Genomic DNA, 24,623 nt, shown 5'->3' on the forward strand with positions numbered 1-24,623 from the left:
CCTTGAGGGACCCCCATGCCATCATTGGACACACCCCGACTCACTGCTTTTGAATGCAGGAGAGCCAGGTTGGCCTAGGCAAGAGGGTTACCTCCCGTCACTATACGTGCCACACTTCAAGACTCCCTTATATGTTTAAAATCTACCTCTTAGAGCTTGGTTAACACAGCTTTAAATTTTTCACTTTTATAGACTTCTAGAAGTCCACTGGCGTGTAAAAATGCAACTATTTTTCGTTCATTTTCATTATATAAATCAGCAGCAATATCATTTCTTAGCAGGAAGCTCTTTCTGATGTCCTCGTGTATGGTACACTCTTCCAATAGATGCTTAATTGTAAGTGTTTTATTACAAACACCGCACATTGATCTCTCTTCGACAGTTAACAAATATGAATTTGTTATTCACGTATGACCAATTCTAAGTCTAGTCACAGCTACTTGTTCTCGGCGAGTAAGAGCAACTTCATGTCGCTTTTCCATTTATATGGAGAAGTTTTTATTGAGTTTAATTTTGTATTTAAACTCCTCCAATCAGTATTCCACTTGTTTCTTATTATGTTAGTTAGACAATTTTTAACATCTGCCACTCTTACAGGAAATGCATCCAAAACATCGCAGACTGTTGCCTTTCTGGCAGCTTCGTCTGCGCTTTCATTACCTGTAATACCAGCATGCCCTGGATTCCATACAAATATGCATCGCTGTCCTCGTTGACTTAGAATGTACAAAATGGACAGGATGTTTGAAATTAGGACATCCTTAATGTTCTTGTTCCGAATTGCAACAAGTACACTTAGAGAATCGGAACATATTAGCATTCTCTCTTCGCAATAATGTTCTGTGTACCGAAGAGCTTGCTGTATGGCAGTAAGTTCTGCCATGTAGACACTGGCCACATCTGGCAGTTTCCAAAAGTGGGCTTCTCCATTTACATATATGGATCATCCAACACCATGGTCGGTTTTAGAGCCGTCAGGTATTCTGATATGTTCTTCATAGGTACTGACGGCTGCTAAAAATTCCTGCTGGATGATCATTGCTGGCTTCTTTTTATTTCTCCCTGAGAGAGATCCAACCTTGTATTTACCGCTGGCAAGGTCCATGGCGGTACTTCTCTCGTGGAAATTGCTAGTGTCTCTGGAATAGCAATTTCATGTTTTCTTCTTAATTCGTGGTACCTAATTCCGGCTGGTCTGGAATAGGTAGCACGATGTTCATATAATGCAGCCATAGGATGATTCGTAAAAAGTTTGTTATTTATATGAGCAGGAAAAGCCCATACGTTTGCTGCATATCTTAACAAAAGAATCTCTCTTCTATAAGGTAGTGGCATTATTCCGGCTTCGGACATTAGACTAGTCGCCGGACTTATGTGGAAAGCGCCTGTCGCATATCTTATTCCGCTATTATGAATTACGTCTAACTTTCTTAAATGCAACTTCCTAGCGGATGAATATACAGTACATCCGTAGTCTAGTTTCGATTGAACCAATGCCTTACGCAATCTCAATAATATTTCTTTATCTGAGCCTCAATTAATGTTCGATAAACATTTTATAATGTTTAGGACTTTTTTGCATCTATCACTCAAGTCCCCACGTAAGGGATTTATCCAATACTAGTCCGAAAAATCTCACATTGTCCTTATATTGTATTGGATTATTGCCAGTTGTAAACGTAGGACTTTGGTGAGGAATTCTCTTCCTACAGAAGTGTACACAGCACGTTTATTCTGGTGAAAATTGGAATCCATTATTCCTCGCAACTTCGTTTAGAGCGTCAATCGCCCGTTGTAATTTGTATTTCAACATAGCTGTCTTATTTCTGGCATACACAATTGCCAAATCATCAACATAGACGCTTTTGCTGATTTCTTCTGGAATGGCTATTATCAATTTATTAATGGCGATGGTAAACAAGGTACCGCTCAGCGGTGAACCTTGTGGTATGCCATTTTCCAAGACTCTTTCAGATGAATATTCATTGTTGACGTGTACTTGGAAAGTACGGTCATTCATATAGTTACTGAGTAAGACTGGCAGATTGCCACGAATGCCCCGTTTATATATCTGGAGCATTACTCATGTCGCCAGGTTATATCAAAAGCCTTCTGCAGATCGAAGAAGACTCCGACACAGTGCTTCCTTGTGATAAAGCTGTTGTATGTAATATTCTCTGTGTTGATCATTTGATCGGTGGTAAATTGTATTGCCAAAAACCTGCTTAATATGGTGATATCAGGTTTTCTTTTTCTAAAACCCAAACGAGTCGATTATTAATCATTTTTTCAAGTATTTTTCCCATAGCGCAGTCACAGAAATAGGACCATAGCTATTGGGATCTGTTAAATTTTTTTTTTTCTTCGGTACTGGAACAACATGTGCTTTTTTCCACTGCTGCGGGTACATTCCATCCCGCCAGATTTGATTTTACAGTTCTAATAATCTGCGTTTTGCAGTGATATTCAGCTGCCTGATCATATTATATTGGATTTCATCCGGACCAGCAGCTGTGTTGCCTGCTTTCTCCAACGCTTTCAGGAATTCTTCCATTTTAGATTGTACATTATATAAGTAATTATACTCAGTTCTGAAATTTAGTAGACCTTCAAGTTCTTTTTTCGTCCAAAAATCTTCTTCGTAGTTAGCCGTTTTGTTGGCCTTCTCGAAGTGATTGGATAACTCTGCGATTTCGTTTGGAGTGTCCTTAATTTCATCTTCATCTTGAAGGCTAGTTATGGGAGAAAAGTTTTTACGCCCACAAATCGCCTTCACTTTCCTCCAAACGTCTGATGCAGTAGTAGTTCTGTCAATGGATGACACGTATTGCTCCCAGGATCGTTTCTTTGAATCTATCATGAGACGTTTTGCATACGCCCTGTATTTTTTAGGCATTAAGATTATCTGTAGAAGGACGTTTCTTAAAGGCGTTATACGCTCTTTTCTTCCTTTTAATAGCTTCACTATTTTCATCGTTCCACCATGGAACGGGTTTCTTCGTAAGTTTCCCAGATGTTTTGGGAATATATCTCGATGCCGAGTCAAGTATTGCATTTGTTATAGAGTCGACATCGTCCCCGATAACTCCAGTTGTTTCGGGGAGTATGGTCTTAGCCGTGAAGCTCGTCCAATCTGCTTTGTCAAACAACCATCTTTTAGAGATGGGGTATATTTTTCTTGTAACATCAATTACAATTTGCACGGGGAAATGATCGCTTCCATGCAAATCGTCTAAAACATGGAAGTTATCGGTGCTATCGATAGGTGGGGGAAGCTCAGAAATTAATCGTGCTATGTCATATTCATTCCAGCTAAAATTCGGCAAGTATATGCTGCAAACAGTGACCTGAAGCGGACGCTTCATTCTAATGGCGACCGCTTGTAGGTTTGTATTTAGATCAACAGCTTCGGTGGTAGCTCTGGTCGATGGTAATATGGCTACTCCACCTCTAACTCTTACATTTGGCGGTTGATCTCACCGAAATATATCATATCCTCTTAATTGAAAATTTTCATTTCGGCAGAAATGTTTCTTACAGACATATACAAATCGGGTCTACATCATGTACCAAGCGTTGGAGCTCATGGATGTTTGAAAAACATCCATTGATGTTCCATTGTACAATCAACTCGCTAATTTTAAATTAAATTATGGCCTAGGTTTACCTTTCGGCCACCCTTTTTTCTCCATATTGCGAACAGCTTCGTTTTCACGGAGAACGTCGTCGTCCGTATAGCTTCCGGTTTCCGAATCGGAGACCACCGAAGCCGCAGACTATGACTGACATGGATCGGCGCCTGAAACCGGCGCCGATTGAGAGGCTGTAACCTGGCCGACCCCCGATACGAGAATCGCACCAGTCACCGCCCGTGGAGGGGGGACACTTGCCCCCTCTGTGTGATTTTTGTGGCCTTTAAGGCTTAGAGGCCACCTCACTTGCAGGAGGCTTGGGAGCCTCCATAACAGACTCTGTAGCTGTCACTTTCTTCTTATCATCAATAAGTATCTCACTAAGACGGACTTGGCATTCCGGTTTGGCGTCCGTTTTCTTCTCTACAGGAACAGCTTTCTGTTTTGGAGACCCATCTTCAGGAGGCTGTACTACTATTTTTTGGCTTGACAGCTTCTTTACTGCTGAAAGGTTTCATTTTGTTTTCAATGTTTCTTTCAATTAAGCCAGCCAAAGTGGGCGCAAGTTTGTTAATGATTAGAGTCTCATCAACGGCAACTGGAGCAGGAGCAGGAACAGCAGTCGCAGCCTGAGCATTTGTTGCTCTAGGTTTGCGGGCGTTTACAATCTTCTTAGCTTCGAAGTAGCTGACCTTTTGCAGGGTTTTTACTTCCTGCACAGCCACCTCGTCTTTGTAGACAGGACAATCTACAAGAATGCGTTCCTTTGAAATTGATACATGTAGGAGGCTCTTTACACGGCTCTCCTTCATACACCTCATCACCGCACACACTTATTTGCAGTCTTTCACATCTACGAGCGGTGTGGCCAAAGCGTTGGCACTTAAAGCATCTCATTGGCTGCGGGACAAAAGCCCGCACATCCAGTCGATGGATCGATCCTCGCTCTTACCTTCTCCGGCAAAGTAGACTGGTTGAAAGTGAGGACATGAGAGGCTAAGGGTATGACCTCACCGTTCCTTCTCATGTTCAATCGATGACACTCTATTACTCCTTGTGATGACAACTCCTCTATAATTTCTTGCTCCGAGCAATTTAGATGATCCCGACAGACGACTACACCCCTTGAGGTGTTGAGCGTGCCGTTGGGATCGACGCGTACAACCAATTCTCCACCTTTTTAAGCCCTAGGATCTTCTGAGACTGAGCATCATTTACAGTCTCAACATGAAATCCAGTGAAGGTCTTCCTTATTTCTTTAACAGGGCCTCCAGCGCATTTAGTTATTTCTCGAGCAATGAGAAAAGGACTCACTTTCGAGAAATTACCATCCTCCTTTGTAATGGCCAAATATTTAGGTTTTGGAACATTAATATTCTTGAAGAAAGCTTTTTGTAAGCTTTTTCTAGCCTCAACTTCATTTTCTTTGACTCCGCGCTCTTTCTCCGTTTTGCCTCAGGCGAAACGGCCGGTTCTAAACGAGGTTATTTACATGAACCCTCTGCCACGTTTGATTGTTTAACATGCATGAACGTTTGATCCCTATTGTAGTAAGGCTCTTGCTGCCGGGGTACACCCCCACTCCAGAGCTACTAACCCTGGAGGTCCGCTCCGGTAATCCGGTGGAACCGGCATATGTCTTGGCAGAGAGCGGATACGCAGTCTCTGCACTGACTCCAGGCTCCTACACACCGAGATTTTCAGGGCTCCCATGCGCCGAAAAACATGGGCACCTTAACTACATGCTTGCCATCGCGGGGGACAGCGAAAGGCCTCCGTTGCACCTGCAAATAACTTCGGACGTGGCCGCCACATCGCCAGCTCTAATGGTGGTATCAATTCATGATCTTAATCGTTAAAAAATGTCGTACCTGCAGGTGGCCGCGAAATCCAGTCCTTAAACTCGGCCTGTAGATGTAATTCGGCCGAACAATAGCATGTCCGATAACAACACTTGGAACCCCGTTAGCCAGCTGCATGTATTGTACGTGAGTACAGCTGTTGCCGCCCTGGACGTGGAACGTAGACGTTGTGTTCCGGACGTGGGGATTATCTACCTCAAAGCATTATTATTATAATTATTATTATAAAAAGGAAGTGCGTTCCTCGCACTCGCGCGAGGAACGCACTCGCACGTTCCTCGCATGGCAAGAGACCTGGGACCACGAGACCAGAGGACGATGGACCACAAGGCTTATCCCTCTGGTCAGACCGTGGACGGACCGGCGTCATGGAGAGGTAGAGTACTGCATGACTCAGTTTTTAGCGGGTCACAGGTACTTCCGCGCTTACCTCCCTGTCATAGGGAAAGCGCCGTCCCCCGACTGCCTCTATTGCCCCGGTGTACGGGACGATGCTGAGCACACATTTTTCAAATGTGCTCGGTGGGCGGTAGATCGAGGGACAGTAGAGGCGGATCTCGGAGCACTGAGCCCCCACAGTGTGGTTGCGATGATGCTCAGTAATCTGAGCAGCTAGAAAAGTGTAGTCTGATTAGTCTACAACATTCTCAGGGCCAAAAAGGTTGACCTGGATTTTCCTGAAAATTAGGAAGCATCTAATCAGGCTAGTATAGGAGGACTCAACCGGAAGTAATGTGTTAAACGGTTCCGGTTCCGAGTCCTGGTAGAAAGGGAGGTGGTTTTAGTCGGTAGTCTGCTGATAGTGATTGGATAATACTATCAGCAGGAGCCTGACACTCTGTGCATAAATGCATTTCCACCTCCCTCTGAAAAAATAAATAAAAAAATAAATTATTAGTATTATTTTATCTTTGCCATTTTTGTTGTTATTTACACTAAATCTATAATTTTTTACTAATTCCTCAGCATTAAAGCATCTAATTTTAAATTTTAATTACTTTCTAGCTGAGAGAGACTGAATTCAGATTTTTTTTTAACACTTATTACATTCCTACTCCATTGTAAACTACCTGTTATCTGTCTTCGTTCCTTTAAACAATGTTTGCATACAATGTGAATAATTTTTTTTTTGTTTGTTTGTATTCATCTGAATCAAATTATGATTACAGTCATCTCTTGAACTCTTGAAATATCCATTAAAACAGGGCCTTCAAAAATTGGTGTAAGCATATACTCATACTTATTTCAATGCAGATAGTTTTATTTCATGTCAATGCAAATAGTTTTTTTTTTATAGAAAATCCCCCATAACATTATATTTTTTATTACATCTCAAACCATAAATCATTGTGTAGTTCTCAAGTCATTTTTGCAATAGTCGCTATATTCTGCATTCTTAAGGAGACAATTTTGTTTGTAATTATTGATCTGTTCTGTAATCTATTAAATCAAATTGCCAACAATTTTAGATTATCTTTATGCTTGTTTTGTTCTGATTACTGATAGATCTTGTTGTAGCATTCATCAACTCATTGAAAGTTTGGGTCGTGTCTGATTATTCTCTTTCCACTTGTTTGGAATGAGTGCTTCTTGACAATGTGACTTAATGTTTTCAGGTTGTTCAGATATTTCGAGTGAAGTTTTGGATATGTATCACTTTTCTGGTGTTAATCTTCTATTCCCTTATTCAACATTACCAGAGACGTCAAAATTATTGTCTGTATTCCTAACAGTATACTTAATATCAATATTACTGTAGCTGAAGAAGAGAAACGTACTTTAGGAAATGCCAAAAGAGCTTTTATTACATTGAGAATTCAAGGAGACATTGTCATTTGACAACATAATGAATTTTTTATGTGTTTAAATAAAAATGTAGTTTTTTGTATAATGGTAAAAAAGAACAGTGCAATCAGTAATGGTTAACATAATCTGCATAATACAGTGCACATAGCATAATGAATAAAATTGCATGAATAAGATATATTAACTATATAACTATAGATACTATATATTAACTACATTAATTCATCACCTGTGGAGAACTAATTTTTAAAATGTTAAAAAAATAATAATAATGTTCAATAATGCTGTAAAAGTAGCTTCTTTATTTATTACTTAAGCACAAAAAAATAATAAAACAATATTACACCTGCTATTATTTGTAGAACTTTTATATTACATTAACTATTAAACTGATTTTCAAACTAATAAACAATGAATTTTACAATTCCAGTAACTACCATTGTCTACTAGTAAACTGGTAATAAAAGAAAAATATTTCAACACATTACTTATCACAGAATTGTGCAGTCATTTGGATTGCTTAAATCCAATACATTAAACATTAAAAGAATCTTGAAAATAGTGTACAACACAAAATAGATAAAATAAATAATTTATTTGCACTTTTGAATGTGGGAATACATATATATTTTCATGTAAACCCACATTCAAAACTGTCTTATTGTTATGTTCAGTAGCAGTCGCCTTTCATCATTAATCCCATTTCATTTTTTATTTTAATCAAAACACTATTAAAAACAATTTCACAGTTAAAAATAGGAGCAAAGGTTTTTCCCATATTTTAAACAGAAATTTAAAAAAAAAATCAAATTTTTAAATAAAAAATGTTAAATAAAATAAAATGTTAAAGGTTTTTCAAATCAAGTTTAAAAAAAATTGAAAGATAAAAGTAATACTTTTTTAATTTTAACTGAAATCTGTGCTCTTGAGTTAAGGGTTAGAAAAAATCATTGCAAGTTTTAAATCATTTTTAATCTATTGCTGACTTCTGCCAGTTATATGTAAAGAAGGATTTAAAAAGTATACTATTATATTTTCAGTTTAAAATACTTTTTTCAGCCTGTTTTATGTTTTTTAAGTTTATATATTTATCTGTTATTTGAATATTCATCTTTAGTTTAAAAAATTTCTTAATTTTTTTGCTTTTAAAACTATACATTATATGGAAGTTTGTTTTAGGTCTCTTTGTGCATTACTTATTCCATGTTTTGGACATAGTTTAGATCACACTCAGGAAGAATAAATAAAATATCTTCTGTGAGAGAAGACAATGAGAAAAACTGTAGAAATTCTAGTGAGAAAATTATCTAATATATATAAAGGTTTAATAAAAATAAAATTTTATGTTAAAATGTTAATTCAAATTTTCATGTAAGATCACAAACAGAATCAAGATGAAGCCTATATCTTACTCATGAAAATCCATTCAACTGTTTTGTAGTTATTGCCCTAAAGAACATAAATTGGCGACTTCTGTCCAACACAAGCAAATAAACAGCAAATATCCACTTGCTATGTTTTTTGCACTACAATAAAACCATTATCTCACAAAATCAAAGACAAATTTTTCAATAGGTTTCCCAGACTCTTTTTTACACTATGGTAAATCCTTAGACAGTTAATAAGGAAAATGATATAAATGAAATGATGAAATCTGAGACCACCCATCTAGAAGTTAAAATTTTAACCCCTGTACCAACTACCCAGGTAAAATCCTTTTACCTGGGAGTCTACTTCTATAGAAGCACATGAAATTGAGTACGGGAAGTCTAAGTTTTGTAAGCGTAGCTTTTGCACTGGTTGGGAGGGGTATTTTAGAGTGGTTGAAAAAATTATATTGCGCAGCTCCAGAGTAGAAAAAAACACACATGCATCTGTCTGTGTTTGTGAAGTCTCTGTAGGTAGTACAAATCCTGACATGTGGGTTTTTATCTTCTGTGATTGATTTTAAATTCTACATCAATATTTGGTTATTTAAATTAACAAGCATACATGTAAAACAACTTAAAAATGTATAAATAATTTATTGTAATGGCTCCATCCATTTCATCTTTTTTATTTCACTTTTAGATGAGTCAGGGTCTTCATCACTTCTGTGCCAATCATTCAAAGTTATCATTTTTTCAAATTTTGTGTCCACAGTCCATTATGTCTTGTAATACTACTCATCTTTTTTCTATCTTTTAAATGTGATAATACTTTTACCAAAATTTGATACAAAGTTCTTTACATTATTGCCCTAATTTTCTTTCAGTTATTGAAGTCATTTGTTACACAATGCTATTTTTGGCCTAATTAATTCAATCAGGTGTAGCTCAGAATGATACAGAAGCAATCTCAATGTCCTCTTCATTCCACTACCTGAGCGAAGTAATATTCTACAAATTATTATTACTTGTTTATTTTCACCAGTTTGTAAAGTTCAGATTTTAACATAGATTTTCATTCTTATATCATGGAAAATTCTTATCTTTTACCCATCCCAACAAATACTATCTTTTTACTGTTTGAATTTGAAGGATAGGTTTTTTGTTTTGTATGGAGCATTATTTAGCACCAAAATTTAATTTTCAGGAAGATCTCTGATCAACTGACATTTAATCCATTTTTCTTTGTTTATTTATTTCATTATGCTTATCCGCTCTTGTTTGAAAATTGAAAAATCAAACTGGCATTTCCATTCCTCTTCCCCACCTCCAACATAGATTAACCTTTGATCCCTTCTGTAACTGTTAATAGATTTATAACACTACCTACTACTGTTCATTTGCATCACAAGACTTGTCAGAAAATGTAATAGAGCATACCTTCCATCCTACATTCTCAAATATAATACAAATATGCAGTTCATTTGAAGTAAGTATCATATTTAACAATATATTATATTATATTTAACATTTATCATATTTGAACCCCATGTTCCTTAAAATTTGCATTGTTTCACAGTTGAAATTAAATTTTAATTCCAGATGCTCTAGCTTCAACACCCTTTTTGAAGTATGCACTCTGTGATGGGTTTTACGGAAATTACATATTATTTCCCTAAACATACATTTCTGAAAATTATCAATGTTTTAGTTTTTTGTTTATTCTTGGATGAATTTTGCCTAGCATGAATGTTCTGTTTTCAACTAATTGTTTTGCTTCTGTCCATAATTTCCTTTATGTGTGAACTGTTACCCCACAAAGATTGACCATGCAATCCTGAATTTCTAAATATAACACTCGGAGATTTTCATTTGATGGGTTTTTAAATACATTCATAATGAGACATTCACTCTGGCTTTTAACTGACATTCCTTTTTCTAAGAAGTATATCAGTTTTGGTTGAGACATTTTGATTTATCACTAAATAATATTATTTGTTGTCAGTAGTATTGAAAACCACTGTATTGTTGCAGATATTAAGTACAGTTTATTGTAATATTAAAAAACAATAAGTACAGACAAAATGCAAAATGCAATAGCCACAACACTGTCAAATGGTACAAAGGGATTGAAGATTAAAACATTTGTTTTATGTCACACAACAGTTCACTCCATTCTCCATCCTACATACTCCCATTGCATCTACCAAACACCAACACATACCCAAAAGCATGCAAAATGAACTCTGTGCATCAATCAACTACACTTATAAAATCTAGTTTACTCTACATGCTTCTAAACTGTTTATAAGGCAACTTTCTTTAATTGCCATTTGACTGCAATTTTAATTTTTTTTTTTCTGAGTAGATTTGAAAACTTAATATAACTATAAGTAGAAATTTATTCCTACAACCTAATTCGTGTCCCTTATATATTTAAAATGTGTTGGGGTGCCACAAAGGTTGTTCTGTCTGTGCAAAAAGTTGAACCATAATTGCAGGTAAACTGTAATTATTGATTCTGTCTTCTGCCCACCATTTGTTATTAAGTTATATTAATTTAGCTTGTCAGTAGAATAGAATAGAATACAACAGATCTTCATGTTAACTGTCACTTCATAAATGAGAGACACAATTACCCATGGGTTGTGAAAAAGTAAAATGTTCCAATAGCTAAGGCAACTTCTTCACTTATTTAATTTCCAATAATATTACAAACCTAGAAGTTTTTTGTGGCCAACATTCATTGGTTCTTTACTACTCGTTTGTTGTTTTTAATAACACATTACTAGACAAATGTTTTTTTTTAATTGCAGTCTTCTAAAGGTTGAAGAGTTAATTAAAAAGTTAATCTTCAAATGTATGTAATATACCTTAAGAGTCTTTAAATAAGTTAAACTATCATTAATCTCACTACATTTTGATTCTCAACTAAATGTACAAAGAAGCCAAGCAGATGTTGTTTGTATTGTTTACTATTCACATTAGATTCTCCACTACCACTTTTTTTAAATATTTTTTTTTATCCCATGGTAACTCAACTGGTCAAAAATTGTACTTAAATCTAATCATAAACATACAACTATCAAACTTGCAATTGGGTAGGGAAAAGATTCTTCACCGAAGTAAAAACACTTTCAAATTAAAACTGCTATAACCTTTTTATAATATTTTCCTGTCATAGGTATTAACAGCATATGCTAATCTATCAATGTTGAAAATTGTATCTACGTAATATTGATTACTCCTTTATATGTTTCCTTTATAATTAAGGATTCTAAAATACTGAGAATTTATTATAAATAATGCTGGACCTAGTATTGGACCTACTCCTTCTAGATCTTATTTCATTTCTAAACATAATTTCCCTTTCTACCTGTAAGTTACCTTCTAAATCAATTAAATGATAACTGTAAAAACATACAACTGGTATCCCTGTTGTATACATGTATTTTCACCAATTTTTGCAGTTTGAGTTCAAAATTCACCCCTTTACACATAAATTTTGTTTTACCAAAAACAAAATTTACCTAGATGAACCAATATCACTAGATAGTGGGAGAAGATGTACTTCTACCATTCTGCCCTGAGCAAAATGGCAACATTCAAATGACTGTCAATGTTTGCCTTCTGAATACATAATTCCCTCAAATACCTCCCTTTAATAGCATACATAATATGAAACATTTGAAAGAGTTTTAATAAATTAACAGACTGCCTTTTTTTTTTTTAATTCAGGTAAATGAGAGCTACATTTTTATAATAGTATTTTGATTTTATATTTTCAATTATTTATTTATGTGTGAACTTGCATTGGCTGGGCCAGATTGCTTTCTTACAAAATGTTGAGTGTAAACTTAAAGAAGTCTGCAAACAAAGAGATGAACTGAAGAAGCAAATAGAAGAAATTTGTTCATCAAAACCAACTGGTGGTGGAGTGGCTGAAGATATAAAAAGATTAAAAATACTTGAATGCCAGAAAAAAGAAATTGAAAAAGAAAGAAATAGTCTACGTTGTAAGTTAGAGAAGTTAGAATGTAAATCTATAGAAAAAGATAATGAAATTAATAAACTGACAACAAAGGCAAATAAACTTCAAGTAAGTTCAAATGACATAATATTTATTCAGTTACAAAGATCTTAAAAACTTGTTTTGTTGTATTCAGTTAAAAATAACTGAAGGTATGTGTATCTAGATAATATTGATTATTCAAATAGTATATTATAGACCTTCCCATAAACCTACTTATTCTATTTCCCTTAAAATTAAGAGTTCGAAACACTGAGAATGGTTTATTAAAAATAAAGCTGGTCTTAGTGTTGAGTCTGCAATACTTGAAAAAGTTGGGCCTTCTAACTTATAACTACTTCTTCTGGAGCTTATTTCATTTCCAAACATTCTTTCCCTTTCTATCTGTAAGTTACCTTCTAAGCCAGTTAGACAATAACTGTAAATACTGTATGTGTGCGTGTGTGTATGCGTGAACAGTAACATGTAACTTTAGTACGTGAAAGTACTAAAGTTACATGTTACTTTAATAACATGTAACTAAATAACTGCTGTAATTATTTACAGCAGATAAGGTATATACAGTGTACTATAGCTTGTTGAAGCCGAATTGGCCCACATCTTAACAGCAAAGCTGTATATCTTGCTGCCTAAAGAGCATGGGTTTATAATATTATTCAATTAAAGACAGTATATATATATATATATATATATATATACGGTAGGACTACTGTTTATTCCAATCGATAAACAACAAATTGTTACAAACAATGAATAAATCCTGAGTTAATTAAATTAATAATTTATTTCTTTACTAGATACTAAAATAGATATGTCACGCAATATTATGCAGACTAATCGGCTGTTACTGATTAGTATTTAGGCCTAAATGTATTTAATTATAGTTTTATAATTGTATAAAATACCCAACCCAAACACGCACAAGATTGTTGTCTATTGTTTATGCTGCCTTCTTCGCCCTTTGTTCTGGGAATGATGAACAACCGTATCTACCTAGGATGAGTCATACATAAGAAAAATTTCTTTATTCAGGTATGTGTAAATAATAACCGAACGATGTGTCATTCTAAACATTAAATCTCTATTTACACATACTGTTACTGATTCAATCAGAAACTAACTTGTTTTTTGTAAATGATTCCGTTCTAATTTATACTGTATTTGCAGTAATATCCAACTAATTGTGTGTATCCAAAAATTGTATGTATAAAGTTATCGTCCAATTATAGCGTTCTTTTTCAATTCTTGAAAGTAGTTTTGGTGAAATTTTAAAAGTAATTTATTCACGTTAAATTAGTAAATTTTTGTTGGCGCTGTTCATATAGTAGTGAATTGATTTTATTATTTTGAATATTATGTCTAATTTACGTGGAAAAGGCTCTTACCGACAACGGAAAAAAATTATACAAGTTTTTAATTACATCACAGGAGAAGCTGCAGTTGCAATGTTTGTTAGTGACCCCAAAAAAGTTGTAGAACGTGTTGCGTCTGCCACAGGAGTATCAAAAAGAACGGTTTAACGCAGTGGTTCCCAATCTTTTCCAAGTTTCGGGGCCCTTTTTCAATTATAATTTTTCCATGGCGTCCTAAGTAAAAGTATGACTACTCGTAAGTAAGAGATAAAAAATAAATAAAACTCGTGTACCTTCATTATTTTTTTACTTTATTAACATTAACCTAATAGTTATAAATGTCTTGGTTCTATTAATTATGAAGCTTTTACAATATTTCAAACAACATGAGCACCCCGCGGGGCCACGGGGTGCTCATTTTTGCACCCCACTCTTTAGGCCAATCATCACGCATATGAAAAAATTGACAAAAACATCAAATTTTTAATTTGAAGCTATGACTTTCACATAATCTTACATATCCCCATCAAAGCTTGTTGTCAAATCCATTCTGAGATACCGTCCTAAAATTATTTTTTGCCTTTTAGTCCGTTTAATTTAAGAGTAGTGTTTAATTTTTTTTCTACTTTTTAGTGCATTTAATATGAGTGGTTTTTTTAATATATTTTTTATTTTCTCAGTTTTAGTCTTCATAAGTTTATACTTTACAACTGTGCTAGCGCACAGGTTTGAACGAATTTACCGAAAGATCGGATCTGTACGTTTTACGGTGAGCGAGGGAAATCAAAACATAGAGCTAAACGATTTAATTTTCGGATAACAAAGATCCGGTCGATCAAGAGTGTGCCCAATGCGTTAAACAATTAGTGTTCCTCCTACTGATACATACGCCGTGGAGGAGGATGGAAAAATTTTTCAGATCGCTAGGACCGACCGTTTTCGAGATATCTGCAATTTCGTCCGAAAATTCGGATCCGGTTGAAAAGAACTAAATTTTTCCAAAACTTCGGCTGCTACTGTACGTTATTTCTAGTAGGAACTGTACACCCTAATATATATCTCACTTAAAATTTCTTTCATTAAGAAAATATGCATATAAACGAGGTTGCATGAGTTTAAGGGGAATTTTTTTCACTAAGCAATTTAGGGGCATCTTAGCGACTTGAAAATGTAACTAAAATGTATTGACATCTGGAACAAATCTGCATGCAAAATTTCAGACCAAATGGATAACCGGAAGTGCTTAAAAATTCGACTGAAAGGTTCCGTACCGTAAACGAGGTTGCATAAGTTCAAGTGGCAATTTTCACTTAGTAACTTAGGGTCATCTTACCGACTTGATATTGTTACTAAAATGTGTTGTCATCAGGAGAAAACGTGTATGAAAAATTTCAGAACGAATGGATAAGCGGAAGTGCTTCAAAATTCGACTGAAGAGTTTTCTGTATCATGAAACTCATATGTGTAGTCCAAGAGCGATTTAATATAAGAGTGGTAAAAATACGAGGTGTGGCTATTAAAATATTTTCAATATACACCTCTCCTCTAACCCTATAACGTTCCATGCGAATTTTCCACTGTTCGAAACAATGCTGGAACTCTTCTTCTGCGAGCTCTTTCATGATGCGTGCCGCTTTTTTCACAGCTTCAACGGTCTGAAATTTTGTTCCTTCTAATGCAGATTTGACCTTTGGGAACAAATAAAAGTCACATGGTGCCAGTTCGGGCGAATAAGCGGATGCTCTATGTTATATACTTGTCTAGAAACGTGAGGCTTCACGCTACACAGCTGTCGGTCGTACAAATTTGGCGCGTGCGTAGTTCTTCTGTAGCAGCATTAATCTCGTTATAGCCACACCTTGTAAGATAGCTAAATATTTGTGTATTGTTTTATTCGGTTATGAATTTATTTTTTTTTAATATAAAAATAATTCAAAAATTTATTATGTGAATTTGTTTAACTGATTGGAATAAACATTAGTATAAAAAAAATATTAAAAAAAAAATTATACAATAATTTATATAAAAAAATTAGTTATTATATATTCTCTTATTATATTGTATAAAATGTAAAATTTATTATATCTATCGTATGTATACTGTCTTCCACAAGTAGCATAGTATAACTCTGCGCTAGCTAGGCAACCATTGCTTAGATCAGATCTGTGCCAATTTGGTTTGGACAAGCTATAGCAACATACTCTAACTTTGATAAAATTTATAAATATCTTAATTTAAACCTATCTTGCTACTAACTTTTTCGCACCATCAGGTGGGGTTGTTCCCACCATAGTGGGTTGTTTCATTCCAACTTGTTGCCTATTACATGTTACTGTATATGTAAAATTTACGTAATTGCAATTTCTGATTATACTGTTATCTGATATGCAACCAACCAACAGCAAAGGCTTCGTAATAGTTTTGTTGACCATCAGGGTAAGAAGATTTGTGTAATTATGTATGAATTTATTTGTGGTTCTATCTTTCAGCACATTCTAATCTACTCATTTAATGAAATGCTTTGGTTAATAAATGAATTAACCAAAAAATGTTTCCAGAATGAAGCTGCAAGATGGCTTTAAATTGAGTTACTCATAAATGTCATAAGGCTGTTTAAGCAACTTGGGACAATTAAAACATCCTTAATCTTTTTGGCTTTGAAGACAGTTAGTTATCTTATACGACACCAATTTTCGAAGTATAGTTGTTTTATTTTGGTATTGTATTGATAAAATATTTTTTATATAAATAATGAAGCACATTTGCTTGCAATCAGCCTTGCATAACATAAATCAAAGAACATCTTGATAACAAAAAAATGGCCTCTTCCTGTCAATATTGAAATGTATGGCAAAAATTTCACATTACTGCACATCCATGACAGAAGATTACTTTCACAATTGCTTCTTTTGTTTTTTTGTTTTTTTTGTCTTCAGTCATTTGACTGGTTTGATGCAGCTCTCCAAGATTCCCTATCTAGTGCTAGTCGTTTCATTTCAGTATATCCTCTACATCCTACATCCCTAACAATTTGTTTTACATATTCCATGTTATTTTTTAATTTTCTGGTGACCCCTACCTTAGTAGTCCCCACCCGGAGATCCGAACGGGGGACTAGTTTACCTCCAGAATATTTTACCAAGGAAGGCGCCTCCATCATTGTTATATGAAAATGCAGTTTTTTTGTTAATACCAAATTTCTAATAAATATAATTAATCTGTAAACATCTTTTCAATCTATAAATTATGCTCTAACTTCCCAAACCCAATGTAGAATTCAACTCTAAAAGTAATATTAACATTTGAAAAAAAAATCTGGGCTTCCCAACAAAAAAGATAAATAAAACTTATTTAACATTTTCATAAATTGACCAAAAACATTTGATGATAATTTGGATTTCTGAATAACTGTTGGTATTTGTAGAATATTGAAGGCAAACTCAGAAATCACCACAGAAAAGTTTAATTGTTATTTGATTTAATATATTAAATAAGTATTAAGTTTATACGAAAATTTGTTTTAGGAACTCTCTTCCATCTTTCATAGGTTAAACTGACTCAAGGAGTTTTGTATTTCCAGTTTCATACAGAGAATAGCAGAAACATTTTAATCAACAATGATGTACTGATCGCTAACTTGATTACTCGCTTCTCGCTAATTTCTAATTTTTAGCAATTGAGTGAAAGTTGAAATTTTTATTCCTAAAGGATCTTTAGGAAAACTAAGCCACCATTATCAATTTATTAGAAATTTTAAATAGTATTTCTAAGTTGAAAAATTTAGTATTTGCCCTGTGAAGAGCAGGAGTACTTAGATATCTTATATTATTTTCTGTTCACAAAAATTTGAAATTATAGATTCTTATTTTTGAGTAAAACGATTGAAAAATTTTTTATTTGCAGGAAGCTATATTGTGTTTAGAAGTTTCACCTGGTAAAAATCGTAATTGTAATACTGTGAAATGTTGCAATAATAATAATAATGATGATGTCATTCCTAAACATTCATCTTCAGATACATGTTTCAAAGATTTAAAATGTATTCAAGATAATTTGCATTCATTACAAAAAAAAGGTAATCTTCTATTGATAGAAAAATAAAGTATGATAGAAAAAAAGAATAAAAACTGTGAAAAGAATTAATTAGTACTGTATGAAATATTAATGAACTTAATTCACATCTACACACAGCCACAACTTAAGGCAAGGAATACCGTATTAGGCAAGATACCGTATTCCTTAAATGGAAATTTTTCTCACTACCACTAATCCTTTTGTATTTATTCTGGATTTATTATTGCAACAATTTATAAAATGAAAGGAGAAAATTTTAATTAACTATATTTTTATTTTAAAATGTTCTTTTTATATATTAAATATTTAATATATTAAATATTAATATTAAATATTTTTGAATATAATTTTTAAAAATGGTGATGCAGCCACCTCTGGCTAACTTGATACAGAATGACAGTTTTCAGTACTTTATAATATTATGTTTGTATGAATATAAAATGTCTTTGCCTTAAACAAATTAAGATAAGGAATAAATGTAAAAATATCAATTAAACTATATATTTTAGCAAAGTTCAAGCATTTGTGTTTGTACCTGTTTTTATTTTTGTTTATTATTTTATTTATTATTGAATAATAAATAAAAATTTATTTAATTTTTATTTATTTATTTCAACTGCAACAAGAATACATAATACATGCACAAAAAGACAGAAGTGCTACAATACAATGCATTATATAAAATATAAACCACTTAATTTAATTTAGCAAGCACTGATATTTTAATCGATTGACTGTCAATAAATAATTTAGCCCTTGATATTGATAAAGATAAGAAAAGAATGGAAGTATGAAAAAGTATAAAAGTACAAAGCAAAACTTGATGTGAGTAGGAGTACCAGATGAACACTATAATTCCCACACACATTTCTTGTAGAATATCTTTTTGTAAAATTACCATCAATCCTAAATATTTAATAAAATTCACCTGAGATTAATTTAGGAGTAAGCAGAAGCTGAAAGCAGACCATGAAGTAAAAATTAGATATTTGGTTTTTAAAGCATTAAGAACTAATTTATTAACATAAAACCATAAGCCTAAATTATCTATCAGTCTGTGATTTTACACTTGTGTTTTACATGTGTTCTTACATGATTTTACTTACTAGAGCAGTATATCTGCAAAACATATAGCTTTACCATAAAATTTATGAGAAAATATGTCAGTAATAAAAATTAGAAATAGAACAGATTTAAGAACCTGAGCCCTGGGGGGATATTGCTCACACAATCACCCATAACTACTTTTGTGCCTCATGTGGAGGGCCCTTCAGCAAACCATTTTAAAGGTAGATCTCTAATTCCAGCACTATACATTTTTTCTAATAAAAGCAAATGCTTTACAAATATCAAGAAAACATCTTATTTGCTAAATTAACAATAATTAATTGTTGCTTAACTCTATAATAAATAGCTATTATAAACACATGCGATGCAAATTCGGTATTCTACCCTTCTGAAACCCAAACTGACGTGATCAAAAGCATTCTCTGATAACAATTAGGACTTTTGAATAAAGTAATGAAATGGGCCGATAGTTGCCAACCACATCTAAAGAACCTGATTTATTAAATTGAACAATTTTTGCCAATTTGAGGACAGAAGGAAATTTACCCATAACAAGACTATTATTAAATATAACAGATAATAAGAGATTTCATAATGAAAACAAATTGCCAGAAAACAAATTGCCATATTAAAGGTTAAGAAGTTCTAAAACTATCAAAAATTAAAGAATTTAAAAATTACTTTAAAAGGTGTTTTTAAACATTAAACTGTATTATTTTGTTTTATTTTTTTTTAGTGTAACTGAGTGGTCTGTTTGTTTTAGTTATACAGCAAGAAAACGTAATAAATAACCAAAGTAAAGACCTACAAGAACAGCATAATTATATTCTTGAACTGGAAGAACTAAGAGTTGCACTACAAAATAAAGTTGCACTATAAAATAAAGTCGTAATAATGTAACAAGTGATTTATTAATATGGTAACACTGTGTACTGAGCAGCGTTTAGCAGATGCTAAAACAGTTTGCTATTATTGTTTTATTTTTTTGTTATTGTTTTAGTGTAACTTGTTGTCTGTGTTTGTTTTAATTGCATATAAAGAAAAGGTATAGATAGCCAGCCAAAATAAATGCCTTTACATATTATTGTTTTATTTTTATTTTTTTTTTTGTTACTGTTTTAGTGAAACTTAGTGGTCTGTTTGTTTTAGTTACACAGCAAGAAAAGGTAATAGATAGCCAAAATAAATGCCTACAAGAACAACATTGTTATATTCTTGAACAGGAAGAACTAAGAGTTGCACTACGAAATAAGGTTAAAGAATTGACAGAACAACAAATTCAGTTATTACATGAACGTAATAATTTATCCAGTGAAATAAGATCTTTAACTGTAAAGCTTGGAAGAAGCATGTAAGTTTAAACTTTTAATGGTAAAGGTTTTACAAATAAATCAAAGAACCTATTAAGGTAATAACATATATTTCATTATTATTCCGGTAACTGAAAATTTTTTGTAACAAAACAAATATAAACAGTAAGCTGAAATAAAATATAATATTTCTCTTTATTAATTAAAATTGTCTTTTGTATCCCTAAGTATATAGAATGTTAATATTTTACATGTCACAATTTATTTATTTCATCAGACCCAGCCCTAAGGCAGTTTCTGCACATGGATATTAGTCACCCTCTCACCAGTTCTCAAAAAAAAACTATTTATTTATATTCACTTTAAAAGAATACAATTTTTATTGTTTAATTTTTGAAATGTTCCTGATTTACATAAATAAAATTAAAAATAAAAGTTCACTTATTTTGTTTTATTTTAATATTTTACTTTTTTTAACCTCGGATCTTGTGCATACATTTTGATTTCTATTGAAAACTGTAAGAAAAATACTAGTGTTTTAGTTATGGTGTATTCTACACATATATTTGAATGTTTATACAGTTAAAATTTTTCATACTTAAATTTTCAGGGTTTTATATCTACAACATTTCTAAAAATAATTTTCAAACAGTTTATGAATAAAAACTATAAAATTTAATTGAATTATATAATTGAAACTTAATTGATGACTGAATATAGACAGTAAGAAAGAAGAAATTTTTAAACTGAACAGTATCCACTTGTCTATATTATAAAATGTTTAAATAAGTTGAATCATGCATTAAGTATAGCTATATTTCTTGCACACAAACCTTTTTTTTAATCCATTTATTGGAGATCAGACAGTGGAACTTAAGCCCTAATTAAAAAATTACTTTGATGTAATTGAAAAATTACAATAATGTAAAACTAATAAAATACATGTAAAACTAATAAAATACAAAATTCCCATTCCCATTTTCCAACTTTTTAAACAAAATATATTTAAAATAATACTTACATATTTGGGCATATTTACAAATGTGGGTAAAAAGATAAATTTAAATTAACTTTGTTTTTTAAATTAATATTCTTTTTACAATATTTATAACATAGTGTTTTTCTTTATTCAAACCTTACCTTTGGAATGTAAGATATGTTCCAAAGAAACATATTTTTTCAGTACAACTTAAATTTTAATCATCACAGGATCAGATAAATGATTTAATATCATTCTCCTGATGAGTAATTGACTTAATTGAAAAAAACATTGTTTTAGTTTGATTGTTGTTAACAAGTAACCACATATGATTAGCTATTGTATGAGTTAAATAAAATATTTAAAAACTTAAAAAAATTTAGTCATCAAAAAAGTTTTTCACAACTCAATCAAGTTGCTTTTTATAATACCACAATCAACACCAAACTCTCAAAAATTTTTATATTTTTCAAAAATATATATTTAATATTTTACCCTCTTTTTCATACTACTTGCAACCAAAAGTATTTCATATTCCTTTCATTGGAAGTCTCAAAATTCTTGCGTTATGTTGGCTTTCAGTCTTCAATGATGTGTGGAATTATTTTTGAATACAGCCGTTTTGATAAAGAAAAAGATTAGGTGGACCCCAGTCGATATTACTCTTTCACCAAAGAAATTTCACAAAAGGTCCATTGATGCACTTACCGTGTGACATTTGGCCCCATCTTGTTGAAACCATAAAAATTTTCTATTAAGAGTATTTGCAAATAACAAAGAATATAGGCCAATTAAATTGTACTTCGCCTGGAAATTGTACACCACACACCAATTTTCTATGGGTTTATATGAACATATAATTTTATCTATAAAGATCCATAAGTAAATAATTGTTCCAAACATTCTGAGGGAACATTTATAGTAAACATTTATAAATAAAAAAACCAACATTCATAGCGTAGTGAGGAATTTTATAAATACCTAATATTGATTTCTAACAAACAAAATTAAGGGAGTTGGGTGTGGTGTTGTGTGACATGTGCATGTGGGGGTGTGGATGATGATTATTTATAGAGCTGTGTGTGTGTGTCTGTGCATGTGCGCATATGTGGGTGTAAAGGTGTAAATTTACTTCACAGTAAATTTACTAGTTATACAGAATACTAAAAAAGTATTGGAATCCTTAAATTTTTTGGTGAACAGGCTTTAGAAAACAAAACTCATGAACTGCTCCAGTGAAACAGTAAAAAAATAAAATTTAGTAAATACTCCTACCCTGAAACAATCAATAATATCTTTCAGTAAGAGACCACTACTTAGTAATGTACAGGGATTTAACATGAAATATTTCTACATACAAATCTATCACTCTACATCTAAGCCTGAATTCTTACAATATAATGTTTTTAATGTTCCAGATCTTTTGCTGAAGTCTCCTCACAGCCATGTGAATAATTTTGGATTACATTAATTTTTTTGGTTGTAACATGTCCTTTTTTATTCATTAATTTTATCTTGTCGTTTGATTTAATGATATTTGTTTTTGGAGGAAACTTTGGTTTTAAAAATTAAATTTATTTTATCATAAATAAACACAAATACATGTATGATTTTTTATATTAAAAAAAAAAATTAATATTTGCATTTAACTTTAGTTGAGATGATTAAATGTTTGAATGTTATCCAAAAGAAGTACTACCCAGTGGAAGTAGTTTCTGACACAATCTTGGTAGAGCATTGCATGCAAACTGTAAAAGTGATTTTTAAAGTGTAACTTGTAATCACATTGCTGATACAAATTACAATTCATAACATAAATTGCCTTAGAAGATTTACTGACATAACTTAAATTACCATAGAAGATTTTTACTGACTTTTTTTATTAACTCTTAAGAGTTTGACCATTAGTCTTCAGATTAATTTCTGTTCTTCTCTCCAGTATCTTCCAATTGAGAATTCTGTTAACAATTACTACTACTACTACTTACTCTTATTACTTACTGCTCTTTTCTTAAATAACTTCATTTACTCACCTTCTTTACCCTCTTTTATTCAGAAAAGATTGATTTGTATGATTCCCCTGGCAAGTTGACAGAGGAATATGAAAATACCCCTGACAGATGTCAAGCTTTCAGTAAAAAGTAATTATTTTCATTTTTATAAAAGTAATTTTGTAAAATTATAATTTTATAATAGTACAATAAAAAAAATACTTGTACTTTTCAACACGTACCTTTGTAACCTCTTCTTAAATAACATTTTAACAAGTAAAAATGCAACATAAAAATAATCATTGTCATGAAAGCTTACTGTAAGCTTACTGTTGTTGAAACCTTGTCAGGAGAAAAAAATGAAACAATATTTTTTTTTTTTATTTTAAATTATTTTAAAATAATTGATTATTAAAGAGTAAAGCACACGATGGTTAAAGTAGTGCTAAGCCTTACTGGAATTTGTACCCAGAATTAAAGTCAAAAACACTTGTGGCAAATAACAGAAAAATTGCTCAATTCCACGAGCTAACGTTTTGTAATATATATATATATATAAAATTTTGCATCTGAATAAGAGAAATTAGTGGTAGAATCTTTTGAATTTGTTAATTTGTAGTATGATGTTAAGGTTAGAATAGAAAAGTGCAAAAGCGCATCAAATCAGCTGTACTAACTGAAGAAAAAAGAGCTTTTTTCATGAACCGCACTACTCAAAAGTTTTTTAATCTTTTATTTATAAAAAAAAAAAAACATAAAAATCTATCTGATTATCTGTGTTTCATTAACACAGATACTCGTATTTATTATGCTGTGAGGAGAGTAAATTAACAAATAACGTTATTAATAAATATGTTTATAACATATTAACAAAAAATTGATTAATTTTAAACATAAGATTCATATTTGATAACTTTAATAATGCTTCAAACCATAATAATAATATTTAATTTTAGCAATATCTACACAAGAATTTTCCCTTACACTTAATTTTTTTTGTAGTCATGATTTACAAATTTTTTTTCATGCAGTTTAATTTATTTATTTATGTAAAAGGTTTTTTTACGTATAACAACACCAAATTTTACCTTTTATATTTCAACAGAAATTTCCATTTTGATTAGTTTCGGCGTGACATCCGTACGTATGTAT

At 32.2% G+C, this 24,623-nt stretch overlaps 1 protein-coding gene across 1 annotated transcript; it reads left to right on the forward strand.

Annotated features, from left to right (window-relative positions):
• Positions 1-2,085: 2,085 nt before the first annotated feature.
• On the forward strand, positions 2,086-22,935 carry LOC142319907 (uncharacterized). Its single transcript, XM_075357581.1, has 6 exons — positions 2,086-2,200; positions 7,111-7,226; positions 12,434-12,766; positions 17,953-18,124; positions 20,341-20,542; positions 22,899-22,935. Exons 1-6 carry the CDS (start codon positions 2,086-2,088, stop codon positions 22,933-22,935), a joined length of 975 nt encoding a protein of 324 aa, XP_075213696.1.
• The last annotated feature ends 1,688 nt before the right edge of the window (positions 22,936-24,623 follow it).

Source organism: Lycorma delicatula, chromosome 2, assembly GCF_047948215.1.
Source record: "Lycorma delicatula isolate Av1 chromosome 2, ASM4794821v1, whole genome shotgun sequence".
Lineage (NCBI taxonomy): Eukaryota > Metazoa > Arthropoda > Insecta > Hemiptera > Fulgoridae > Lycorma > Lycorma delicatula.